At 44.2% G+C, this 19,816-nt stretch overlaps 1 protein-coding gene and 1 long non-coding RNA gene across 6 annotated transcripts in view; one reads left to right on the plus strand and one right to left on the minus strand.

Annotated features, from left to right (window-relative positions):
- The window catches only part of LOC134345730 (PDZ and LIM domain protein 5-like), a 268,407-nt gene that overhangs the window by 11,750 nt on the left and 236,841 nt on the right, over window positions 1–19,816 (plus strand). For 4 of the 5 annotated variants that reach the window (XM_063046860.1, XM_063046864.1, XM_063046865.1 and 1 more), the window contains exon 2: window positions 7,871–8,020. In XM_063046860.1, coding sequence (XP_062902930.1) covers window positions 7,925–8,020 — 96 coding nt within the window. In that variant the 5' untranslated portion in view covers window positions 7,871–7,924. Of the gene's footprint in view, window positions 1–6,840; window positions 6,951–7,870; window positions 8,021–19,816 lie in introns of those variants that run through there. The other variant, XM_063046861.1, reaches the window with a different exon arrangement.
- LOC134345731 (uncharacterized) lies at window positions 1,837–17,938 on the minus strand. The gene is made up of 3 exons (XR_010017758.1): window positions 17,904–17,938; window positions 12,319–12,384; window positions 1,837–1,885 (listed from the first exon to the last, which is right to left on the minus strand). It is a non-coding gene; the product is annotated as an uncharacterized LOC134345731 (long non-coding RNA).

Consider the following 19,816-nt stretch of genomic DNA (forward strand, 5'->3'; position numbering starts at 1 on the left):
TTTTCTTCATCTCATGGTTCTGGGTCCAAATATTTTGAGTGCATCTTGGAAAAGCACCCCACACTTGTCCAGCTGCAGTAGGAACAAACTTGTAAATACTCAGTACTATACAGGAGAATTGTACAGCCTAATAACGATGAAAAGAAAGTGAACAAGATGACCTTCCAAATTGTAAAACTGAGCTGAAGTAGAAGAATACACATTTGCAGAATAAATTTAGCTGCCTAGCTTGTGAGATTTACACTGGATTTAACACAGTCTTTTGGGAGAAACAGTAATAATTTATAAAGACAGGGTTTGCGAGAAGCAGGCTAAGCGCAGGAAAATAACTGCTGGCTTTGCACTGATCGTTAGACCTCCCTGCAACATACTGGCAGATCCAAATTCAATATCTTGGACCCTGGCAGTAGGGCTAGGACATTGTGTACTTAAGTTTCATCCAATCAGCTTAAGTTCACCCATGCAAGCTGATATATATAGAGTCTTGTATTAAATGCTGCTGAGTATGTGGACAATGTCTTCTGAATGTTTACACAAAATGCTGAAGGAACTCAGCAAATCAGGCAGCGTCTATGGAGGGGAATAGCAAATCAACATTTCGGGGTGAGGCCCTTCATTAGATGTTGCCTGACTTGCTGAGTTCCTCCAGCATTTTGTGTGTGTTGCTTACAATTTCCCCCAATTGCAGGATTTCTTGATGCTTAGTTTTTGTCGTTGTCTAAACTCGATGAGCTGAATGATCTTCTGAGTGTTATTTGTTACTTGCTAATCAGAATTTCCTGGTCTGAGTCACTTCCCACCTCTGCAGCTCACGCTGTTACCGGATTCTTCCACCTCTTCTGTTTGGCCCACTTCCCCTTAACCCCATTGCTACTCGTTATCTCAACCACTTTTCAGACATCGGTACCCTTTTTTCTAAGCCATTGAGGTTGTAACTGAACCCAATGAATTTTGGCCTCTGCAACAGCTTTTTTAAAGCACTTTTTAGCACTCTCTCGGAAATCGTAGTTGAGTTATCATCAAATGCACAAGTACATGTATGCATAGATGCAATGAAAAATGCATGTGTAGCGGCATTGCAGGTACTCAGCATCATATAAGCTGCAGTCACAAGAAAAAACAAAATAAGCCAGATGCAGTGTTTACAAGAGCAAAATGTTATTTCAGTGGTTCAATTTAATGTCAGAGAATGTATACAACTTGAAATCCTTACTCTTCGCAGACAGCCATGAAACAGAGAAAAATCCCAAAGAATGAATGACAGAAAACGTTAGACGCCCTCCAAAGTCCCCCTCCCCCTCCCATGCACAATCAGTAGCAAAGGCATCAAACTGCCCCTTCCTCCAGCAAAAGCATCAACCTGCCGCCCCCCCCCACCAGCCACCGTGTAAACAATAACAAAGCCCTCAGAGACCATGATCCTGTGTCCATCAAAAACTGTCTGTCCCGACCCTTCGACAACTCAAACAGTCTCTCCCATTCATTGGCCGGGGGTAGAGATGGTGCTCCTGCAACAATGAGTGGGGAGGCCAACAGCATGCTGTTTCAATTTTCGATGTTATCTATAGTGTCGCTTATTTGAGTTCCCCCGCCACTTGAAAGCCAGCAGACTCTCTCTCTCACCTTCGAGAGATAGATCGCTCGAGTGCAGAGGCCTCTGGCAGTTGCGCCTGCTGTCTCGGTGTTTCAATCTGCTGTTCCGCTTCAGTCAGCGACATCAGCGAGGGATTGGGTGGCACCCCGAAGGCACGCGTCTTCCAGGACGCTCCTGGGGATACCAAAATGGTGGCTGCTTGGCGAGTTCGGAGGGCAAGAATCCACTGCCTGTGGAGAATGTAGTTTGAGCGCAGCTGTAGATCATGGGCTCCGACAGAACCCCAGCCACCTTGAAATGGGAGAAAGAAACATGAGAAAAGGAGATTTAAACTGTTTGGATGATTTGGAAAAAGTTGCCCAGGTCTGTAAAAACCTCTGGCACCATCTTTTAGGGCAAAGTGGTCATAGTGTTGCTATTCTACATTCACTGTCCACTGATTTTTTGTGTGTGTAAGTAAGTAAGTGGTGGTCTGCATCCATTTCAAGGTTTGACATGTGCATTCAGAGATACTCTTCTGCACATTGTTGTAATGTGTGGTTATCTGAGTTACTGTTGCCTTCCTGTCAGCTTGACCCAGTCTGGCCATTTAGCTCTGCTCTCTGTCATTAACAAGGCATTTTTGCCCTCAGGACTGTTACTCGCTGGATGTTGTTTGTTTTTCATACCCTTCTTTGAAAATTCTAGAGGCTGTTGAGTGAAAATCCCAGAAGATCAGCAGTTTCTGAGATACTCAAACCATCCTGTCAGGCACCAACAGTCATTTTATGGTCAAATTCACTTAGACACATTTATTTCCCATTCTGATGTTAAATTTGAACAACAGCTGAACCTCTTGACCACGACTTCATGCTTTTATGCACTGAGTTGCTGCTCATAATTGGCTGATTATATTTACATTAATGAGGTGTACCTAATAAAGTGGCTACTGAGTGTAAGTTAATTAATTGCATCAAGAACCAAATGGTCGGGGGTGGGGTGGGGGGTGGGGGAGGTAGTTTCAGGGTTCTGTATCTCCTGCCCGATGGTGTGCATTTGTTGATAGGGTAAAACTTATGCTTCATGAACCTCCTGTACAGAAGCATTTTTCAAGTCCTTACCAGATGGAGGATTGAAGCATGTAGACTAACAATTGGATAGAATAAACAAGGCAGTTGCGTGTTAAAACTGTACATTCTTGAGTTTATTTTTGTTAAAGCTGCTTTGGTAAATGCATTCAAAATGAAAAATGTGCAGGTTCCCGGGTTCAAAACTAGTCGGGTCCGCTCTTGAGTACGCTTTCCATCCGTGCCAGGTTGAGTGTCGAGATCGCAACTCGACCTCGTAAAATAAAGGGAAAATACTGCGAAAGGTGTCTGTGTGGGGAGTGGCGCGCCACTCAGTCAGTCTCTCTCTCTTCCCCCCTCCCCCCTCTCCCCCCCATGTGGAAACCATGAAAAAGAATCATCATGGACGCCCAAACGAGCATGCACGCACAAGCACAGACGAGCACGCAGGCACACGCCAAAAAAAACCGCAAAGATGGTGAGAGGTTGTTGGACATTGAATTGAGCCGTTGCCTCCAAATCTCAATCTCCAGATCAGGATTAGATTAGATTAGATTCAACTTTATCGTCATTGTGCCAAGTACAGACACAAAACCAATGAAATACAGTTAGCATCTAACCAGAAATGCAAAGAATAGTGTTATTTAGGAAATAACTGCGAATAAAAGTTAAGTGCTACTGCACACAAATATAGAATTACTGAGACAGTCCAGTATGGGTGCAATACTGCTTAGCGCTGTGATGTGAGGTTCAGTAGGGTCACAGCCTCAGGGAAGAAGCTCAATGTGAGGGAATCACTGGCCACTCAGGAAGGGAAGGAGCTCTTGAGGTGGCACTCACAATATCAAGTCCATTCACCTGAGGCATTCACAAATCCAGTGTACATGATGGAAGGAGTGTGTCACATCTCAAACCATCTAAGTAACCTTTGTCCCACTTGACAGAGCTTGCGGTCCCCACATATTCCTCGTTGACCCCTGGATCCACAAACTCTATTGAAAGCAAATCATCCATTATGCGGAGGAACATCTCCTATGGGAGAGAACATCTCCTATGGGAGAGAACATCGGCACACAGTTGCACCATAAAATTGATCCCGGACAAGGTGCATCTCATTATAACCAATGGCCTTGGAGCAGTCTGCTCGAGGTTTGAAAGTCCACCCAGTGTTCCTGGCCTGTACTTGACTGATAGGAAAATTTGGTAGGAGTTCTAAATAGGTAAAGCATCTTCACTGGTTTTTAGTTTGCACTTGCCATTTTGTTGTGGGTGTTAATGCGAGTATCAATCTGTGAGGCTGGTGTAGGGAATCACTAATTGGGAGCTTGGATTCTTCTTCACATTGTGCAGAATATTAATACTTGTACCAAGCAATCAGTGGAACTTTCCAAGCTAAGTGTTTGTAGATGCCAAGCGCAAGCAGTCTAGCAGCAACATCAGTGATGTTAAAGCTATGTTTACAACTTACTGGCTGTGAAGTAGTGGGCCATCCACATGCTGCCATGACAGGTAGCTTGTTTATTGTCCTTGTCTGTTCCCTGCTTAAAGCACACACTTCCTTTTGTCAAGATGATGCTGCAGTCTTGGCTCCTCTTCAAGTGTGGTGATGCAGGTTTAGCTGAGTTTGCACAGGCAAGGTGACAGGAAAAAGACAATCACAGCCAAAGCAATTTTCCATTCTCCTGTTTCTAACCTTGGTCACCAGATGGTATTTCGATATGGTTCGTTGGCTTGTGCTTCCCCTTGGAAAGCCCTCAGCCTAAACTCAGTAGATAATGAAACCCATCTGGTTTAGTGTCTTTTGAGTAAGATGTTAAATTAAGGCTTTGTCTTCCCAGAGGTAGAAATAAGTTACTAAGGTACCAATTTGTAGAAGAGCAGGAGTTCTGTGTTCTGGCCAATGATGATCACTTAAGTAGCATCACACACAAATTGTCTTGGTGGGATCTTGCTGTGTGCAAGTTGGCTGCCATGTTCCTTGTAATAGTGACTACATTTAAGGTACTTGACTGATTGCTTTGGGACATGTGCCTCTGAGCAGTAGACTGGCGCAGTTTGTGGAGCTGCTGCCCCAGTGCCAGAAATCCAAGTCCAGTCCTCACCTTGGGTTCTCTCTGCGTTTGAATTTGTGATCGTCCATGTGGGTTTTCTTTGGGTGCTGAGGTTTCTTCTCGCATTCTGAAGATCTGTTGGCAGGTAAAATGAATTGGCTGCTGCAAGTCAGCCCTAGTGTGTGGAATCGGGGGAGGAGCTGTTAAAGCGGTGGAGAGTAAAATTTATTTTTATGCACACATTCTTTCTCTCACTCGCCTTTTTCTCCCTCTGTCCCTCTGAATATACCTCTTGCCCATCCTCTGGGTCCCCCCCCCTTGTCTTTCTTCCCGGACTTCCTGTCCCATGATCCTCTCGTATCCCCTTTTGCCTATCACCTGTCCAGCTCTTGGCTCCATCCCTCCCCCTCCTGTCTTCTCCTATCATTTTGGATCTCCCCCTCCCCCTCCAACTTTCAAATCCCTTACTCACTCTTCCTTCAGTTAGTCCTGACGAAGGGTCTCGGCCTGAAGCGTCGACTGCACCTCTTCCTACAGATGCTGCTTGGCCTGCTGCGTTCACCAGCAACTTTGATGTGTGTTGTGAGAGTAAAATGGGATCTGTGTAGGATTAGTGTAAATGGGTGATTTATGGTTTGGTGCATACTTGGTGGATTGACAGGTCCATTTCTGTGCTGTATTTCTCGGATTCCTATCAACATCGCGAGGTTGTACAGACGCTGTAAAAATATCAGTCCTAGATCACAACACTAAACTTGAGATTTTTTGTTTCGTGAAGCTCACAGAGATAGTGGAACTTCCCAAACTACATTGGGTTGTGATGCCCTGTAATTTTTTCAGGCATACAGTGATTGTGTTTGCAGAGATACTGGGTGGCGCAAGCTGCCTACAGAGTGGGAGGGCTTGGTGTTTGAGAGGCAATGAACTTCCATTAATGCTCCCTCCTCCAGACCACAAACCAAAGTCAAAAATGTGGTTGCCTATCAAAGAAGGAATGTTTGCAATCAAAAATTTGCATTTTTCTCTTTGCTCTTGGGACTTGCCCACCTCTTTCTTAGTTTATAAATTACTTAAGAAGTTTCCATGGTAATGTGACAGCCAATTTGCACACAGCTAGATGTCACAGAGCAACGGTGAGGTTAATGATCAGATAATTTGTTTCCATGGTGTTGGTAAATGCACCAGAGAGAAGTCTTGCTTTTAAAAGTTTGGAACAGTTTTCAAAGCAGCCACTTCACATCTTAGTTTAATGTTACACCTGAAATGTGAAGTATGGCTCACCTAGTTTTTTTTCCCTGTAGTGACTTCAGCAGGGTCTGAAGCACTGCTTTAAAATCTTCTCTTTCCTTTCATTAAGAGTGTAGAGATACAAAAACCTTGGTGGTTGTGTTTGCTTAAAATGGTTTTAAAACCACAAAACATTCAGTGCTTCATCCTAAATAGCAAGTCAACATCAAGAAGGAAGTCAGAGATGCAAGGGACTCAAAAGCTGGTATCTGGAGCAAAAGGCAAAACTGCTAAAATAACTCAACAGGTCCAGAGTGCCTTCAGTGGGGGGTGAAGCTGGAAGGGGTGAAATGAATTGCCCATGTTTTTGTGTTGAGACTCTGCATCAGGACAGGTGTAGGCAGGGTCCTGACCAGAAACATTAACAGTTCTTCCCTGTCCAAGAATGCTGCTCATCCAGCTGAGTTCTTTCAGCGACTTTGTGTTTTTTTTTGCAGAAGGAGAAATTCATTTGTGGACTTCGATGGGAATCCCCATTAGCCAGAGAGAAGTGAGAATGCGGAACTTATTCCCCTTGGATGTAGTTGAGGTGAAGAGGTGATGGATATTAAGAGGGGTTTGATCAGTGGCGTGAAAAAGGAAACAATGCTGTGGCTGGGAGTGAGTTTTTAGTTTAATTTAGTTTAGCGTTGTAACCAGTGTAAGGTGGGTAGAGCTTTGGAGGATGTCATTCTGGTCTTTTGCCAAGCTCCCAGTTAGAGTTCATAATCAGAGCACCCAATTCCTGAACTACTGTTCCAGGTCTACCTGCTAATAAAGTAGGGTCCTAGTCTGCTAATAAAATCAAAGCAGTTAAATTGGTCACCTTGCGTCATGGTGTAGCCCTTCAATGCTTTGGTGTAATCTTACAGTGGCTTCGGTATATATAGTGGGTGTTGGCAGCCAAACCTTGTGCAGCTTTATTCTCTGTAGCCTTTCGACACGGGTACAGTACTGCAGTCTGCTCTCAAGACTCTGCTGTGTGCCTCAAAGGTAAAACTTAGTGGCCCAAAGATCTGAATTCAGATGTAATATCTGTTTGATTTTGCTTGACAGAGAAGGATGTGGTTGGGTAATTTTTGCCAGATGATTCAGTCCCCCTGTTTAGCTGCTTGCTATTTTGCTCCATATGGTACCAATTTGCATCTATTTTGTCTAATTTGGTGTAAGGAACGTAGTTGTAAAAGTGGTATGCACTAGCGCTTAGCAATGTGTTAGTTGGGCATCCGTGCAAACAGCAGGTGAATCCACTCTCAGGGCCCTACATTGAAGCCTCCTGTATTTCACTATTTCTGACAGATTACTCTATCTATGCTGAATGAAGTTGGCAATGCTTTTCAAAGTCTGGTTAATCTATTAACATGTCTCTGTAGCCTTGAATAGACACACTTTCAACACCACAGGTTTATCTTAATGCAAGGTGTGCAAGGACTAGCTCGAAACATTTGATGGACAGAGGATTGCATTGTATTTGGGAGGTGAATGATCTACAATTTTCATGCTGCAGACAATTTGAAGCAACTCACAGAATGCAGTTACGTTCTTCGCTTATCAAGAAAAATGTGATTAGGATTGAGTCAGTAGACAAAACTAGAGGCCATCATTATAAGAACTGTCCCTAATGGAAAATAGATAAATTTCTCCCAGTGGGCGGTGAGAATGTGGGTCTCAGTATCACTGGAGCAATTGTGACAATTAGTGTAAATGCAGTCAAGAACAATACATTAAGTATATCTGTGTGTGTCTGCTCAACGCTCAACTGGACCTGTTGAAGTGAATGGCCTGCTTCTGCACCAGAATTACATTTATAATACGAGCAAAAGCAAAACTTTTTATCAAGAGGATTTCTATCATTGCTTTGTGTAGAAGTATAGCAACTGTGCACGTTTGTAGTAATTTTTTTTAAATCACAGCTGCAGTTTGCTGATTTGGACCCCGGAGTGTGAGTGAGAGGGAGCACGCCAATAATGAGCAACTACACGGTCTCTCTGGTTGGCCCAGCCCCTTGGGGATTCAGACTTCAAGGTGGCAAAGATTTCAACATGCCGCTGACCATCTCCAGGGTAAGCACAGCTTCTTTACATCTCCTTTTAATCTTCACTGTTGGCCTGGGTTCCACGTATAGCTCCAGCATGGTGCAGCAGGGAAGCAGGGCACTGTGTCCACAGTAACATATGGTAATCCATGAAGTTCAAACTACTGACTAAGAAGCATAGATTTGAATCCACCATGCAGCCATGAATTTTAAATCCCATCACTTGACTAAACTGGAATTTTAAAAAAAACTAGAGTTTGTGTTGATAACTATGAAATGAGCTGATTTCAGTGAAAACCCATCTGGCTCACAAATGTGGTAAAATTTGCTGTTTTTAATCTGTTCTGTCATGCAACTCCTGACCGTCTGTAATGTTTTTGATCTTGAGTGAAATAGCCAACAACGTCACTTGATTCAAGGAGACACAACAAATTTGAGGGGGGGAAGAATTGTTGGTCCAATTCCAGTTCACCCACTTTCCTCGAATGTTCCACACACCAGTCATGTGGGTACCGTGGTAACGTAATGGTTAACTATTACTGCTCAGGGCATCAGCGTTCAATCCCGGAGTCATCTGTATGTCCTCCCCGTGGAATGTGTGGCCTTTCCTCCGGGTGCTTAGGTTTCCTCCCACAGTCCGAAACCCTACCAGGTAGGTTAATTGGTCATGGTAAATTGTCCCGTGATTAGGTGAGGGGTAAATCAGGTTGTTGGGGCGGTGTGGCTTGAAGGACCTGAAAGGCCTACTCTGCGCTGCATCACCAAGTGACTAAATAAATCACTTTCTCCTGGCTGTTGACAAACGTTAACCATTTGCTAACGCAACTCACTCCTGTGACTCCCAAGTCTTTCCAAAGTATGTTTATTTTTGATGGATTTGTTTTTAAATAGCTGCCACTTCAGAGCTGATGATCTTTGCAAGCTGCATGTGATAGGACACCAGGAAACAGATGATCTAGGCCCGACGTCCAAAAATTTTACAGCAAATTCATCTTTCCCCCAAAGGAGGGGTAAGAATGAGGAACTCTACTACAGGAAGTGATTGAAATGGATAGTGTAGAAATATAGGAGAGACTGAATGGAGAAAAGACTAGGGAGTTGAGCTGTGGGAAAAGGGAATAGAAGAGGACAAATTTTGGCAGGCAGGTTTGGCCAACTAGGCTGTTTCCTTTGCTTTATATCTTAAGTTTTTAAAAAAAAACTACCCAAAAGTAAATGTTTGGAGAGAGTTAAGTACAGATTGAAAGGGATCATTTTGTACATGAGTCTATTAGATGTGTCTCATCCTTGGGGATACCAGGATAACTCTGGAGTCGGCATCCACTGGATAGTTGCCATGTTGTGTGCACTGTAGTGTTGGTCCAGAAGTGTTTTCACCTTGACCACCTGTGCTTTACTGCTGGTTTGTCAAGATACATAGCCTCATCCCATCGGGGCAGATTGTGTCTTTTGCAGTCGAGCTCGGAAGGAAAAGTGTAACATAGAAATGTTCTATATATAGTTGCGCAATCTTTAATTGATGCCATTGCAACGTTGTGCGAAAACTCCCTGATGCCTGGCTGTCTTGCCCAACCCCAGTCTGAACTAGTATATTCAATCAGAATCAAGCAATTATCGTGGGAACCTGTTGTATAAAAATGCCAGTGTAACAGGATGTAACAGGATCTTTTTATAACTTCCTTTGAACTCAATGGTTGGGTGCGTTAACCTTGCTTAACATGTCCCTTTCATTGCAAGGAATCCAAGCAAGTTGTTATTATGTATTCCTTGTTGCGATATACTGCACATTGATTTCAAAATTGGATTCAAAGCCCACATATTAAGGACATCTATGAACTTGGGTATCTAGAGTTTCACAGCCAAAGGAGTTGACTGTGGCCAGTGTGGTAAATATTGAAAAATATTCAGTAAATGTGTGGTGCGAAGGGGTATAGGGGGAATTCCAGCTTCAAATGTATTGTAGTTTGCTCATAAGCAGGGGAATGGGAACCTGTGGGTGAGGCAAGGTGGGCAGTTCTTTGCCATTCCCAAAAAATCTTCTAGCGGTAAGGCTATGTACCCGTCTGCATGGTTGCTTAATTACAGGGGTCTCACAAATTCAGAAACATTAGTACCCTGGCCCTCCCACATCACACCCTGGGTTCGGGCAACGCTTTGTCCCATTGATACGGAGTCATCGTTGTACAGCATGGGAACAGGCTCCTCAGCCAACCGAGTCCATACTGGTGATCGAGCACCCGTCCACACTAATTTTACACCAATCCCATTTTGTTCTCACTCTGCCATGTACTCATTAACATCCCTTTGATTCAGCATCACAGTGGGGAATTTTGCAGTGGCCTGCTGACCTACCAACCCACACATCTTTGAGATGTAGGAGGAAACCAGAGTTCCAACAGATAACGGAAATGTGCATACAATAGCCCCAGAGGTCAGGATTGAACATGGCTTAGTAGAGCTGAGAGGCATTATGTCTACTGGCTGTCTCATAGTTGGCACGGTATTTCTGTGAACATAGAGTAGAACACAGGAACAGGCCTTGCTCTTCAATGTTGTACTGAGTAATTAGCTACTGGGAGTTTAGTTCATAATTTTTCTGAATTTTAACTCAAAATTCGTAATTTTCACAAAATCCAATTGGGCGTCTACTTGGACTCTAATTGCTGAACATTTAAAGTTCATGTGTTGGTAGCTCTTTGAGTGGAATACCGTATTGCATTTTTCCCTTCTCACGTGGTATTCTACTTCCCCTTGACCAGCTTCTATTTTTAAGATTCTACTTTAAACCTTTATGGGAGTCAGTGCCTGCTGTTCATTCTGTGATGCTCTAGTGATGAATGCCTTACGCAGGCACACTGGAATTATGTGGAAAGCCTTTTGAGCACTGTCTCGCTATCTTTCCCCTGGAGCATTAGCCACTGGTGTCCCCACAGTTCTTGTGAATGACGTGTGTTCTCTTCAGAGCTTGCCAAGCCTCGGGCCTTTGCCAGATTGTCTATGTGAGCCTCTCTGAATTCTTTTCCTTCTGGAGCACGGTATCATTCTACTTGTGCAAGAGGAATTCCTCCTGTAGATTCGCTTAGAAGGTAACTTGGGGTCTTCTAACTAGACTGATCAGTATGGAACATAATATTAGGCAAAGGTAGCTACTTACTGATGCAGCAGGCCTGTTTGTCTGAAGCAACCTTTTTCTCTCTCCCTCCTTCCAGTCTTTTTTCTTACTGTAGCTGACTGACATGCTGACAATAGGCGCAGGTGTTTGAGTAATAGCGAGCAAACTTGCACTTGTGTAGCGTCGTCGGAACATCCCAAAGCTCTTCACAGCCGGTGAAGTATTTTAGAAGTGAGGTCAGTGTTGTTAATAACAAAAGCAACTGGTATTTATTACAGCGCCTCTAATTCTGTAAAAATAAAGTGCCCTATTCCCCTAGAAGGCATGTACTTAAGGTGGGGGGGGGGAGGAGGAACTTCAAAGATGATGTGCAGGGCAAGTTTACTTAACACAGTGGTGGGAGTCTGGAATGTGCTGCAAGTTTGGTTGGAGTCAAATATAACAGAGGCATTTTAGATAGGGATGTGAATGTGCAGATTTTCGAGGTACACTGCACAGAAAAGGGCCCTTCTGCCCATCAATTCCATGCTCAGTGAACTAACCCTTTTTGCCTGTGTTTGGCCCATGGCCCACTATCTCTCTAAACCTTTCCTATCCATGTACCTATACAAATCTCTTTGATATGTCATTAATGTACCTGCCTCAGCCACTTTCTCTGGCAGCTCATGCCATATACACACCACCTTCTGTGTGGAAACAGTTGCTGCTTGCGTACATTGTAAATCTTTCCGCTCTCACCTTCAGTCTGCTGTATGCCCTCTAGTTCTTCGTCCCCCTTTCTAGGGAAAATTATTGTGTAACACACCAAATGCAGGAGGAACTCAGAAGGCCAGGCAGCATCTGTAGAAATGAATAAACAATTGACATTTTGGCCCGAGGCTCTTCATCAGGACTGTGTATTCACTCTATCTGTACCCCTCTTAATTTTACACATCTATAATTTCCTGTTTTATTGGTGGAAATATTGGACCACCTGACCAAAAAAAAGCCTTTTAAAGCACAAAGGGAGTTAGTTTTGGAGAGAAAAATCCAGAACTTGCAGCCTTAGCATTGGTGGAATAACTTAAGTTTAGGAACACTCAACAGGCTGCCATTGAAAGAGCTCAAACGCTAGAGGACTCTGCTTGGACTACAGAGATGGGGAGTGACGAAGTTGTAAGTTTTATGATGATGGTCAACTGTTTTAAAAGTGAGATGTTCTCTGTGAATATTACCTGCTTGTTGGGGTAAATAGTCTGAACAACACAATGGCGAATCCTTCGAGAGTTTATTCTGTGCAGCTGTTGTAAAAAGAACAATAACATGAGTCACAGGAGGAATTCGGGGCATGCATTTCTGTGATGCCTGTTCGAAGCACCTTTCACTTGGCTGAAGTTTATCACTTTGGAACTTTCCTTTGTTCACTGTCATAGACAGGCTCTCTGTAAATAGGACATGCGTAATTAGTCCATGTTTTCAAACCTTTCTCTGGGTAGGTACCTTTCTACTTTGAAAATCTCCAACAGCTCCAGTATGCACTAAGTAATCTGATCCTACTAACTCTGGCAGGCCCTTTGGTCATCCTTATTGGCAGTCTCACTAATGGCAACAGTGTCTTCAACCCCCTTGGACCCAAACCTACTGACATCTCCTTGCTGCCCCAACCACTGCTAGGTACAGTACTCCTTGACATCGACTACTCTGACCTAGTGTTTGGTCGCTGTCCTAATCTCCTTTTACCTCCAGGACAGTTTTTTTTTGATATGATGAAACATCTTTGAAGCATTGTGACCTATTGTCACATTTTATAAATGGAATGGTTGTTAGTGATGACTTGTTGAGGTAAGGACTTGTAGCAGTAAAGCGAATGCCTAGTATCGTAGGGGACAGATCTTCATGAAAACAGGCCTTTGACCCAAATCCATACTGACCACAGTGCCAACCCAGCTAGTCCCACTTTCCTGTGATTGGCTTGTACGCCTCCAAGCCCTACCCCTCTATACTAACCAAGTGCTTCTTAAATGATACTATTGTACCCGCCTCAACTACTTCTGGCAGCTCATTCCATACACTCACCACCGTCTGTGGAAAAAATGTTGCCCTTCAGGTTCTTTTAAATGGTCACTCTCACCCTTAGCCTATGTCTTGGACTCTCCTACCCTGGGGAAAAGAGTGTTGCCATCCACCTTATCTGTGCCTCTCATAATCTTAAACATTTCCATAAGGTCACCCTCGTTTTCTTGTGCTCCAAGGAATAAAGGCCTATTCTGGCTGACATCTCCCTGGAACTCCAGTCCTCTAATCCGGGTAATGTCCTCATAAATCTTTTCTTCACCCTTTCTAGTTTAAGCATGTCTTTCCTAAAACAGGGTTAATAAATGATAGTGATCTTTAAATTGTATCTATAAATATTAAAGGTCTTTAACACTGGAAATGAGGGAAACCAGTACACCTTTTGAGAGTGATTTTTATCCTACTTTGTTAATCATTACTCTTAGTCTGAAATTCTCCTCTTGGCTGACCAAGGCCATCTTGGCTTATTGTTCAAACCACGTGCTCATTGAAACTGCAGCCAGATAATTATTGACTTTTATGTTGCCCTAAAATTATCTTAATGCACAGCTCCAGAGCTGAAACCAGATATGCTTTAGTTACTGCCTCCATGTTGTTTTGCATTTTCTCAATTTGGTTCCCGTAAAATTCAGCATTTATACCAACCTTTACTTGTTGAAGTTTAGCTTTGAGTTTAATATTGTTTGTTCTACTGCCTCACCTGTGTTAACCTTTTGCACTTCTGACTATTGCTGCTTCAGACTTTTGGCAAACATTTGAATGGGGCAGTTGAGACACGTTGCCTAGTTTGTGAGGGACTCTGAGAATATCTTAACAAAGTGAAATTGCTTTGATGTGTTTGTGACATAATGGAGGTCAGTTAAGGTAATTCTAGGATTCAAGTAGCGGGAGAAACATGCTGGAATTTGCTTTTTCTCCATTTGAATTCTTAGAGCTTTTGTGACATTTTCCAATCATTGACTAATCCTTGAACCAGGTTTAATATCTTCTTGCGTGCTTCTTCAACAAACGTTGTTGGGCGTCCCATTCATAAACCATGTAGGATGTTTAGCAATGCAGAGCTGTTTATAGGCTTTTTTCCCCCTCTGAGAGCTGCATACATTGTCATAAAGTCATTGAATTCATAATCTCCAGTAAGTGGGGTAGAAGGAGTGATCCTTTTCGAGTTCATTTAACTCAGTTGGATCATGAAGTATTTGTACCACAACTGCAGTCAGCTGCTTAATTCCCTGTTGTGTTCCTACATTATCCAACAAAAATCTTTTGAACTGATACAACAGGAATTCTGCAGATGCTGGAAATTCAAGCAACACACATCAAAGTTGCTGGTGAACGCAGCAGGCCAAGCAGCATCTATAGGAAGAGGCGCAGTCGACGTTTCAGGCCGAGACCCTTCGTCAGGACTAACTGAAGGAAGAGTGAGTAAGGGATTTGAAAGCTGGAGGGGGAGGGGGAGATGCAAAATGATAGGAGAAGACAGGAGGGGGAGGGATAGAGCCGAGAGCTGGACAGGTGATAGGCAAAAGGGGATACGAGAGGATCATGGGACAGGAGGTCCGGGAAGAAAGACGGGGGGGGGGTGACCCAGAGGATGGGCAAGAGGTATATTCAGAGGGACAGAGGGAGAAAAAGGAGAGTGAGAGAAAGAATGTGTGCATAAAAATGAGTAACAGATGGGGTACGAGGGGGAGGTGGGGCCTAGCGGAAGTTAGAGAAGTCAATGTTCATGCCATCAGGTTGGAGGCTACCCAGACGGAATATAAGGTGTTGTTCCTCCAACCTGAGTGTGGCTTCATCTTTACAGTAGAGGAGGCCGTGGATAGACATGTCAGAATGGGAATGGGATGTGGAATTAAAATGTGTGGCCACTGGGAGATCCTGCTTTCTCTGGCGGACAGAGCGTAGATGTTCAGCAAAGCGGTCTCTCAGTCTGCGTCGGGTCTCACCAATATATAAAAGGCCACATCGGGAGCACCGGACGCAGTATATCACCCCAGTCGACTCACAGGTGAAGTGATGCCTCACCTGGAAGGACTGTTTGGGGCCCTGAATGGTGGTAAGGGAGGAAGTGTAAGGGCATGTGTAGCACTTGTTCCGCTTACACGGATAAGTGCCAGGAGGGAGATCAGTGGGGAGGGATGGGGGGGACGAATGGACAAGGGAGTTGTGTAGGGAGCGATCCCTGCGGAATGCAGAGAGAGGCGGGGAGGGAAAGATGTGCTTAGTGGTGGGATCCCGTTGGAGGTGGCGGAAGTTACGGAGAATAATATGTTGGACCCGGAGGCTGGTGGGGTGGTAGGTGAGGACCAGGGGAACCCTATTCCTAGTGGGGTGGTGGGAGGATGGAGTGAGAGCAGATGTACGTGAAATGGGGGAGATGCGTTTAAGAGCAGAGTTGATAGTGGAGGAAGGGAAGCCCCTTTCTTTAAAAAATGAAGACATCTCCCTCGTCCTAGAATGAAAAGCCTCATCCTGAGAGCAGATGCGGCGGAGACGGAGGAATTGCGAGAAGGGGATGGCGTTTTTGCAAGAGACAGGGTGAGAAGAGGAATAGTCCAGATAGCTGTGAGAGTCAGTAGGCTTATAGTAGACATCAGTGGATAAGCTGTCTCCAGAGACAGAGACAGAAAGATCTAGAAAGGGGAGGGAGGTGTCGGAAATGGACCAGGTAAACTTGTGTCCCCCACTTTTCCTTCGCTACATTGACGACTGCATTGGCGCTGCTTCCTGCACGCATGCAGAACTCGTTGACTTTATTAACTTTGCCTCCAACTTTCACCCTGCCCTCAAGTTTACCTGGTCCATTTCCGACACCTCCCTCCCCTTTCTAGATCTTTCTGTCTCTGTCTCTGGAGACAGCTTATCCACTGATGTCTACTATAAGCCTACTGACTCTCACAGCTATCTGGACTATTCCTCTTCTCACCCTGTCTCTTGCAAAAACGCCATCCCCTTCTCGCAATTCCTCCGTCTCCGCCGCATCTGCTCTCAGGATGAGGCTTTTCATTCTAGGACGAGGGAGATGTCTTCATTTTTTAAAGAAAGGGGCTTCCCTTCCTCCACTATCAACTCTGCTCTTAAACGCATCTCCCCCATTTCACGTACATCTGCTCTCACTCCATCCTCCCACCACCCCACTAGGAATAGGGTTCCCCTGGTCCTCACCTACCACCCCACCAGCCTCCGGGTCCAACATATTATTCTCCGTAACTTCCGCCACCTCCAACGGGATCCCACCACTAAGCACATCTTTCCCTCCCCGCCTCTCTCTGCATTCCGCAGGGATCGCTCCCTACACAACTCCCTTGTCCATTCGTCCCCCCCATCCCTCCCCACTGATCTCCCTCCTGGCACTTATCCGTGTAAGCGGAACAAGTGCTACACATGCCCTTACACTTCCTCCCTTACCACCATTCAGGGCCCCAAACAGTCCTTCCAGGTGAGGCATCACTTCACCTGTGAGTCGACTGGGGTGATATACTGCGTCCGGTGCTCCCGATGTGGCCTTTTATATATTGGTGAGACCCGACGCAGACTGGGAGACCGCTTTGCTGAACATCTACGCTCTGTCCGCCAGAGAAAGCAGGATCTCCCAGTGGCCACACATTTTAATTCCACATCCCATTCCCATTCTGACATGTCTATCCACGGCCTCCTCTACTGTAAAGATGAAGCCACACTCAGGTTGGAGGAACAACACCTTATATTCCGTCTGGGTAGCCTCCAACCTGATGGCATGAACATTGACTTCTCTAACTTCCGCTAGGCCCCACCTCCCCCTCGTACCCCATCTGTTACTCATTTTTATGCACACATTCTTTCTCTCACTCTCCTTTTTCTCCCTCTGTCCCTCTGAATATACCTCTTGCCCATCCTCTGGGTCACCCCCCCCCCGTCTTTCTTCCCAGACCTCCTGTCCCATGATCCTCTCGTATCCCCTTTTGCCTATCACCTGTCCAGCTCTCGGCTCTATCCCTCCCCCTCCTGTCTTCTCCTATCATTTTGCATCTCCCCCTCCCCCTCCAGCTTTCAAATCCCTTACTCACTCTTCCTTCAGTTAGTCCTGACGAAGGGTCTCGGCCTGAAACGTCGACTGCGCCTCTTCCTATAGATGCTGCTTGGCCTGCTGCGTTCACCAGCAAGTTTGATGTGTGTCTTTTGAACTGATATATTGTTTAAAGAGATAGCTCCTGTTCATATTCCTTCTGTCTATGTGGGCACCATCAGTCCTGCGCACTGTTTGTGTCCACAAACGCAGACACACCAACGCACAAGTATAAATGCTCACAACAGCATAGGCCACTTGCGTAGGCTACGGCGTAGAGCCTACGCAGAAGTATAGATCAGCCTTTAGAATGGATACGCCAGAGTTGAGGATCTTGGCTACTGACCATCAGCCCATGACAAGTTGGGGATTTTGGGATTGGACAAGATTGGAGTTGGGGGTGAAGGGCCATTGGAGGTTTGGAAAACGTGCTTCTCTTGCTGTCTGTCTCACAGCCTCAGGAAGAAGTGTTGAAGTAATATCATTAAGAAATCCAGTGTCTGTGTATTTTATAGGACATTATTTATCTCTGTTATGGTTGTGGCCTTTTGTAGTTGAATTCCAGACTGTGGGTTGCCTCGGTCTTCAGTGATTCATTTCCCTCTGGCAGCTTTTAATGTTAGGTCATGAAAGAAGCATAAATGAATTGTTTAGAACACACACCGTTTTACACGTTGAAGAAAGGAAAATGTGTATCATTACCTGAGCCACTCCTAGTCGTCTTCATTTTGGCTTGCGTGAACTCTATGACACATTATCCTGTCTGGATCTTTCCCCATTTTGGAAGAAGGCTGGCTTCCACTAAATGCCATTCATGCTCTGTCAGAAATAATGTGCTTTGATCTGTATTTTCCAAACACTTTATTTGTGTTCTGTTGGGTGGTGTGAGTGTTGCCATGATAAGTGCTTGCTGAATGTTTTAATCAAGTATGATTCAGCGTGTGACCTGATTACAACTAATATGGATCTCATTCTCCACATTTTAATCATACCTTAACAATATGGTTTTAAGTTCAAGTTTATTGCCTTTCAGCTATATGCATGTATATAGCCAAACAAAACAATGTTTCTCTGAAGCCGAGATACAAAACACAGTACATATAGTCACACCAGCACATGTAGTATCGTCCAGCATATGCAGATACAACAATATTAACAAAAGTTCCTGGAAAAGCATAGTCTGAAGATTAACAGATTGATATAATGAGAGATTTGTGAATCCATGTCAGCTAAAGGCAGTGGAAGCCAGGAAATGTGCTATTGATCAATGTACATTTTGTTGTAACTACTTAAAACCAAATACTTTTCCATAGCGAACATCCTTAATGACTATTAATGCTGGGCCATTTTTCAGAAGATGCTGGCAGATTTAATTCGCTGACTGGCATTAGTGAAGGAAGAACATGTCTTTGCATCAATCCATTAATTCCACAGTCATCAATGTGAAGACTATCTTTTAATCCAGATTTATTTCAAATAATTAAATTTAAATTCCCCTGCCTCCACAGTGTGACCTTGGTCATCAAGAGACCCTTGGATATCTATTCAGGAACTTTGATACTTCCTATTTCCATACTTCTATTTGACGTCCAGACATTAAACACAGAACAGTATAGCACTAGAACAGCCCCTTTGATGCACAATGTCTGTACTGAGCACAGTACCAAATTGACGTAGTCCTAGATGGTGGATGTGAAGAGGGTGTTTTCTATAGTGGGAGAGTCTAGGACCAGAGAGCACAGCCTCAGAATAGAGGGATGTCCCTTCAGTACAGAGATGAGGAATTTCTTCAGCCAGTGTGGTGAATTTATGGAATTCATTGCCACAGGCCGCTGTGGAGGCCAAGTCATTGGGTGTATTTAAGGTAGGGGTTGATAGGTTCTTGACTTGTGAAGACATCAAAGGTTATTGGGTGGAAACAGTAGAATGAGGTTGAGGAATAATAAATCTGCCATGATGGAATAGCAGAGCAGACTTGATGGGCCAAATGGCCTAATTCTGTTTCTGTATCTTGTGATCTTAAGCTAATCCTGACTGCCCACACATTGTCACATTGTTGTATCTACTTCCACTACCACAGCATGTTTTAACTACCTATCACTCTTTATAAAAACTTGCCCCACACATTTCCTTTAAAACTGTTCCTCCCCCCACATTAAATGCATGCCCTCTAGTAGTCAACATTTCTGACTCGGGTGGGGGGGGGGTGAAAGATTCTGAATGTCATCTTTATCCATGCCTCTCATAGTTTTATCAACTTTGATCAGATCTCTTTCCCCTTTGGCCTGCACTCCACAAGTAACAACCTGAGTTTTTTTTAAGATTTCCTGTTGGTTCTCTGTTTACTGGCATTCAGGAATTTTTCTTGTGGAATTTCTACATTTATGGTGTATGGTACACTGAATTAAAAGTGTCAGGTGGCTTGCTGAAGGTGGAACAGTGGTGGTAAGCTTAACACAGAGCTAAGAGAGAAGTATCCAGTGTAATTTTTCATCAAATTTGTCAACCTGCTCAAATTTATCAGGGGTGATATTCTTCACTCTAGTTAGGCTTGGTACTGATTTTTGTTTTATTGGTCTGTTTAATGTATTGCGTTGTCAGTTTGTGAAGCCCAT

Source organism: Mobula hypostoma, chromosome 4, assembly GCF_963921235.1.
Source record: "Mobula hypostoma chromosome 4, sMobHyp1.1, whole genome shotgun sequence".
Lineage (NCBI taxonomy): Eukaryota > Metazoa > Chordata > Chondrichthyes > Myliobatiformes > Myliobatidae > Mobula > Mobula hypostoma.